This window comes from Salvelinus alpinus, chromosome 18 (assembly GCF_045679555.1).
Source record: "Salvelinus alpinus chromosome 18, SLU_Salpinus.1, whole genome shotgun sequence".
Lineage (NCBI taxonomy): Eukaryota > Metazoa > Chordata > Actinopteri > Salmoniformes > Salmonidae > Salvelinus > Salvelinus alpinus.
Window position 1 is genome coordinate 1682553 of NC_092103.1, and position 7201 is coordinate 1689753.

A 7201-nucleotide genomic window follows, 5' to 3' on the forward strand; every position below is an offset into this window, starting at 1 on the left:
ATTACACTTCCGATTTTCCAGGTTTTCCTACTTACAAAGCATGTAGAGGTCTGTAATTTTTATCATAGGTACGTACACTTCAACTGTGAGAGATGGAATCCAAAAACAAAAATCCAGAAAATCACATTGTATGATTAAGTAATTAATTTGCATTTTATTGCATGACATAAGTATTTGATACATCAGAAAAGCAGAACTTAATATTTGGTACAGAAACCTTTGTTTGCAATTACAGAGATCATACGTTTCCTGTAGTTCTTGACCAGGTTTGCACACACTGCAGCAGGGATTTTGGCCCACAATTCGACAGAAGAAATGGACATTCTAAAACCAAACAACGATTTATTCTGGACCAAGGACTCCTTGTACAACATTCTGATGGAAGCTCAGCAAAAGTAAGAAAACATTTATGATGTTATTTCGTATTTCTGTGTAAAATGTTGACTCCTATTCTCCGCCGTGTTGGTGAGTGCTGTCTCACAATAACGCAAGCTGTATGTTATGGTAAAGTTATTTAAAAAAAATCTAACACAGCGGTTGCATTAAGAACCAGTGTATCTTTAATTTGCCATACAACAAGTATTTTTATGTAAAGTTTATGATGAGTTCTTTGGTCAGATTAGGTGAGTGTCCAAAATATCTCCGGACATTCTGGGAAAATGTTGCAACGTATTCACAATGTATAACCACGATTTGCAGCTCTAAATATGCACATTTTCGAACAAAACATAAATGTATTGTATAACATGATGTTATAAGACTGTCATCTGATGAAGTTGTCCAAAGGTTAGTGATTAATTTTATATCTTTTGCTGGTTTTTGCGAAAGCTACCTTTGCGGTGAATAAATGCGTTTGTGTGTTTGGCTATTGTGGTAAGCTAATATAATTCTATATTGTGTTTTCGCTGTAAAACACTTTAAAAAATCAGAAATATTGGCTGGATTCACAAGATGTTTATCTTTCATTTGCTGTACACCATGTATTTTTCATAAATGTTTTATGATGAGTATTTACGTATTTCACGTTGCTCTCTGTAATTATTCTGGCTGTTTTGGTGCTATTTTTGATGGTAGCTGCAATGTAAAACTATGATTTATACCTGTAACGGTTTTCTTCCTGGGATGAAGGAGAGGACCAAAACGCAGCGCGGCTAGTGTTAAACATAATTTAATAAAGAATGTCTGAACACTACAAACAACAAAACAATAAATGTGAAAACCAAAAACAGTCCTATCTGGTGCAGAACACAAAGACAGAAGACAACCACCCACAATCCCCAACACAAAACAAGCCACCTATATATGATTCTCAATCAGGGACAACGATTGACAGCTGCCTCTGATTGAGAACCATATCAGGCTGAACAGAGAAACAGACAAACTAGACACACAACTTAGAATTCCCACCCAGGGGCCTGTTGCACAAAAGTAGAATTAAGACATCCGGGATAAATGACTCAGCTGAGCTCAATGAAGCCAAAACATGTGCGTCCAGGCTTAATTGGTTGCACAAAGACCAAGCCAGGATGAGCAGACACGGATTCATTAAGCCAGGTGAAACCAATCCTGGATAGGTGCGCGCTCACGGCTCACTCAAATAGACCCCGCCACAGATCACAGATTAACTGATTTACCATGGCAACTAGAGCCGCGTACTTTTCCCCGTCGGAAGCACAAATCCTCATGGAGGCATACGAGGAGGTAAAAGATATAATTAAGAAGAAAGGCAACACCGCCACAGTGATAAAGCAAAGAGAAAAAGCGTGGCAAAGTATTGCAGACCGCCTGAATGCGTAAGTAGTGCACAATTACACACTCACCGCTCCGCTGAAACATCACAATTACAATTCAAATATTTAATTCACATCTCCAAAAATGCAGTTGTACTGTAATTATGAAACGGTTAAATTTTTAATTGAAATGCACTGCAGATATGAGTGAAATTGTGTAAAGTAACTCCATCCCACTGTATAAAGCTATGATAAATTTTTTGATATTTTTACTGAAAACAAGACAAAAATACCAAGTAATTTTTTGCAGTGTGACTCCATTAAATGTGTGTGTGTGTGTGTGTGTGTGTAGATTAAACATGAACGGGCCAAAACGGACATGGCAGCAGGTCAAAATCAAATACAAGAACATTCTGCAGAATGGTATGGTCCCTGACTAATATTTAACAAAGCACAAGCATATATTGTACCCAGAAGGTGCCTGCTCACACATTGTCTGTACTGTTTTAGCAGTGAAAAAGAATACCCACAGACAAGGCACGGGTGGTGGGTCACCAAAGGCTGACCTTACCCCAGCAGAGGACATGGCCTTGGAGCTAAATAAAGGCAGGCCCGTCTTAGAGGGGATCCCTGGGGGGAAAGAGACGAGCATAGGTTCCTCCCAAGATGCCACCCGCTTCATTCAAGGTATGTCCTTCCATCTCTACATGGGATACAACCACATTCATATTGAATCAATTTGGACTGTCTGACTTTGGTTTACCTATTGCCTTGCAGTGTCTGGCAGCACTGTGTTCCTGTTAGAGCCACCAGCACAAGCACCAGACGATGCTGATCCAGTGAGTACTCCATCAAAGGCATACTGTAGGCCTGGCATGTCTTGTCTACTAGCTTCAATATGAATCCGATTAAATGTGATAGGGTGAAGGCCCCAGTGCAGCAGCAACAGCACATGATGGAGACGATGATGAGGAGGAGACCATCTCTCTGGATTCCAGAAGGCATGAGGTATCATGTTAAGACTGTGAAAGTACTATTTACTCTACAATGGTGAGGAGTCCTCATCAAAATCAAAAAATCTAATTTCTTTTACAGGACCCAGATGCTATACAGTGGGAAAACCAGCCTGGCAACATAGTGCGTATTAATAAAAGGACACCACATCCTGCCAAATTCCAGCTGCGCTAATTGTATTGTGTTCACAGAGCTCACAAGCTATCAGAAAGTTGTATGGCAACCACCTCCGGCGCCAAATAGAACTGGCAGACATAGACATTCAGTACAAGAAGAAAAAGATGGAAAATCTTGCACTGGAGTCCGAAATAAAAAAGAGGACAATTAGGAAACTGGACCTTGAAATAAAAAAACTTGAGAGGGAGGTGAGATATGCCTTCAATGTACACTGTATGCTAACTGTAACACAAATGTATTAATCATTATTTTTCTTTCCTCCCCCAGCTCCAAGAAGATGACACAGCTCAAAATAAAAATTAGGTATATTCTCGTAAAGTCAAGTGAGCCATGACATATGAGCTCTTATTGTGAGCACACAGGACGGTGGCATCTTTCTAAGGTTTTTTTTATTTTCCCAGCAATCAGTACAACCAAGTCATCGTTATAAGGCATCGCCCTCTTTTGCCCACCCCCCCAGCACCAGGTGTGGCCACTAGCCTATATGAAGGCCCAAAATTGTGTGTTCCTTTCTGCTCTGACAATGGCATGCCCATTCGTGCGAGATGTGGTGGATGAAGAAGCACTTGTGCTGAGGAGAGCCTTCAGGCGAGAAAGGGTCTTCAGGGACCGGTTGGACCCACTGGCCTTCCCTGATGACCATCTATATGAAAGATACAGGTTTTCTGCAGATGGCATCAGGTATCTATGCAGACTACTGGGTCCCAGGATTAAGCACCGCACTGCACGGAGCCATGCACTGAGTGTGGAGCAAATGGTTTGTGTGGCCTTGCGCTTTTTTGCTAGTGGAGCCTTCCTGTACTCAGTGGGGGATGCAGAACAGCTGAACAAGGCCACAATTTGCCGCACAATAAGGAGTGTGTGTCTGGCTATCAAAGCATTAGCAGATGTCTTCATCTCCTTCCCTGGCCACAGAAGACTCTGTGACATCAAAGAGGAGTTCTATAGGATTGCAGGTAAGAGGATCTACAAATTACAGGACAACTGTTAACACATAGTAGGATACTCATTACTTTGTGTGACAGGTTTCCCCAATGTCATTGGTGCAGTGGACTGCACACACATAAGGATAAAAGCCCCCTCAGGTGCCCATGAGGCCGATTTTGTGAATAGGAAATCCTTTCACAGCATTAATGTTCAGGTGAACATAACTTTTTGATATTGTCCATTGACGAACACTCTGCATTGCCAGTGATGTGCATTGATTGGTGTAATATTCCTCATCTTATGATTTCAGATGGTCTGCAATGCTGACTGTGTGATCAGCAATGTTGTGGCAAAATGGCCTGGCTCAGTCCATGACTCCAGAATCTTTCGGGCCTCTGAAATCTATCAGTGCCTATCACAAGGTAAGCCACACAACCCCTATTTATAACCATCATGGCTGTGTCAAGAATATCACTGTGTTTATGAGGTAGTAATGATGAGATTTTGTGTTGACAGGTGAATTCTCTGGTGTGTTGCTGGGAGACAGGGGGTATGGCTGCCAGCCTTTTCTCCTGACACCTTTCACAGACCCCCAGGAAGCACAGCAGGCCTACAACCATGCCCATGCCAGGACCAGAGTTGAAATGACCTTTGGCCTCCTGAAGGCACGCTTTCACTGCCTTCACAAATTAAGGGTCAGCCCTGTTAGGGCATGTGATATTACTGTGGCTTGTGCTGTCCTCCACAATGTGGCCTGCCTGAGGAAGGAGAGGGCCCCCAGAGTGCCACCAGCCATGGACTGGGACAATCCGGCAATCTTCCCTGATGACGACAGTGGTCGGCTGCTGAGGGACCAATATGTGTTGAATTATTTTAGTTAGTATGTGTGCTTTCAATTTTGGTTAAATATGTCCTGCGGTGGCAGAGGAATTTGGTTTTTTTTGGGTTCGTTTTTTGACGAATTTGGCCTCTTATGATGTTTGTGCGGTATACTGTGTGTAATACAAGGCTGCAGGGAGGCTACTGCATCCATTCATTTGTCTGTTCAGTTGATGTGTATGGATTTGTCCTGCATTTATTTTAGTGTGCAGACATGCAGGGTGTGTTATATACAGACCTTTGAATGTGTATGTATCATTTTGTATAATATGCTTGGATTCTGTGCTTTCCATCTTGTAGAGTCACTGTGACTTCAGTTTCGAAAGGAGCTGATGGTTTACCTGCTTTGTTTTGTCCTTATTCAATAAAGGAACATAATGTTACACATTGTGTTTTTATATTCATATGGAATGTGTATTTGTTTATATGACAGAGTACTAGGGCCACACTGAAGAAAAAGGATAAAGTCATAAATTTATGAGGCTGGTTCTTTCTGCAGAAAAGCTACATATTGTTTTTACAGTTTTGATACTTATGACAATGTGATACTTAATATTCTGGCACATCAGCATGTCTTTGTTTATGAAACCATACTGAAGTACAATTTCACGAAATGCCCCACATCTGTCATTTTAACAACTGTCCTCCTTTAAAACAACTGGTTACAATATTATGACTTGTGTTTTTTTCCCCTCTGTGGCCCTAATATTCTATCATTTTATATATAGCCTTATAGTCTATGGGAAACTGTAAATTATCTAATGATAGCAACATCATCTAAAAATCATTTTTTATCCAAAATCATTGAAATTAATGATCACAAACGTTTAAATAATAACAGTGGGTCTAGTTATATGTGATAACAATGTATAGTGAGCAGTGAAATAACTATTGGTTTCCATTTGTGGTGACTGCTGACTGACATTAGGGATGAGATTAAATAGATCCTGGAATTTAGCCTGGTCTGGAGCAGGCTAGCTCCACAGAATAAATCTCCATGGTAATTTATACCATAACATATCCTCCTGCCCCCTATCCATCTTTAGTGCAACCGGATTACGGATCAATTGAGCCAGGATCACCAAGATATCCTGGCTTAATCCCTTATCCTAGTTTTGTGCAACAGGCCCCAGCTCACTTCCTGATCAACACTAAACAAGCAAAACACATAAGAACTCTGGTCAGGACGTTACAATACCTCACATATGCACATTGTCGAATAAAACATAAATGTATTGTATAACATGTTATAAGACTGTCATCTGATGAAGTTGTTTCTTGGTTAGTGACAAATTTTATCTCTATTTTGTTGGTTTTGTGAAAGCTACCTATGCGGTGGAAACATGGTGAAAATATGCGGTTGTGTGTTTGGCTATTGTGGTTAGCTAATAGAAATACATAGTGTTTTCGCTGTAAAACATTTTAAAAATCGGAAATGATGGCTGGATTCACAAGATGTTAATCTTTCATTTGCTGTATTGGACTTGTGATTTCATGAAAATTATATTATATGATATCCCTGTCCCGTTAGGCTAGGCTATGCTAGTCAGCTTTTTTGATGAGGAGGATCCCGGATCCGGGAGAGAGAAGCGATAGAGGTTAAAATAGTGTCTGTGAGTATAACAGAACTGATTTGGCAGGTGAAAACCTGAGAAAAATCCATTTGGGAAGTAGTTTTTCTTTGGTTTTGTAGTTTTCTATTCAATGCCATTACAGTATCCATTGACTTAGGACTCAAATTGCAGTTCCTATGCCTTCCACTAGATGTTAACAGTCTTTAGAAATTGTTTCAGGCTTGTATTCTGAAAAATGAGGAAGTAAGAGCAGTCTGAATGAGTGGGACCCTAAAGTGTCACAGAGCTTTTTCATGCGCACGACCGAGAGAGTGCCTTTCTTGTTTACCTTTTGACGACGTTATTGTCCGGTTGAAATATTATCGATTATTTAGGCTAAAAACAACCTGAGTATTGAATATAAACATCGTTTGACATGTTTCTATGAACTTTACGGATACAATTTGGATTTTTTGTCTGCCTGTTTTGACTGCATTTGAGCCTGTGGATTACTGAAGAAAACGCGCGAACAAAACGGAGGTTTTTGGATATAAAGAGACTTTATCGAGGAAAAGGAACATTTATTGAGTAAATGAATGTCTGCTGAGTGCAACCATATGAAGATCATCAAAGGTAAGGGATTAATTTTATCTCTATTTCTGACTTGTGTAACTCTACTACTTGGCTGGTTACTGTTTGTAATGATTTGTCTGCTGGGCTATGTTCTCAAATAATCGTAAGGTATGCTTTCGCCGTAAAGCATTTTTAAAATCTGACACCGTGGTTGGATTCACAAGAAGTTAATCTTTAAACCTATGTAAAATATGTTTTGTTTTCTGAATTTTTATAATGAGTATTTCTGTATTTGAATTTGGCGCCCAGCAGTTTCACTGGCTGTTGAAGAGGTGGGACGCTAACGTC

The 7201-nt window shown here is 40.3% G+C and overlaps 1 protein-coding gene across 2 annotated transcripts; it reads left to right on the forward strand.

Annotated features, from left to right (window-relative positions):
- Positions 1 to 1413: 1413 nt before the first annotated feature.
- LOC139544469 (putative nuclease HARBI1) lies at positions 1414 to 5131 on the forward strand. Of its 2 annotated transcripts, XM_071351596.1 has the most exons (9): positions 1414 to 1793; positions 2083 to 2153; positions 2241 to 2417; positions 2508 to 2569; positions 2652 to 2738; positions 2826 to 2867; positions 2936 to 3109; positions 3189 to 3224; positions 3323 to 3596. In XM_071351596.1, the coding sequence occupies exons 1-8, from the start codon at positions 1636 to 1638 to the stop codon at positions 3222 to 3224; spliced, it is 807 nt and encodes a 268-aa protein (XP_071207697.1). In that variant the 5' UTR covers positions 1414 to 1635; the 3' UTR covers positions 3323 to 3596. The 2 variants fall into 2 exon arrangements, with proteins under 2 accessions (XP_071207697.1, XP_071207696.1); XM_071351595.1 differs by lacking the exons at positions 1414 to 1793; positions 2083 to 2153; positions 2241 to 2417; ... (2 more) ...; positions 3189 to 3224; positions 3323 to 3596 and adding exons at positions 3603 to 3877; positions 3947 to 4062; positions 4159 to 4270; positions 4365 to 5131 and having other exon boundaries at positions 2554 to 2569.
- The last annotated feature ends 2070 nt before the right edge of the window (positions 5132 to 7201 follow it).

Bases quoted from the DNA above. Each gene is read 5' to 3' on its own strand.
- LOC139544469 (XM_071351595.1), top strand. The intron at 2,739-3,602 runs GTATCATGTTAA...AGATGGCATCAG, and splicing joins TGGATTCCAGAAGGCATGAG to GTATCTATGCAGACTACTGG. The intron at 3,878-3,946 runs GTAAGAGGATCT...TTTGTGTGACAG, and splicing joins GGAGTTCTATAGGATTGCAG to GTTTCCCCAATGTCATTGGT.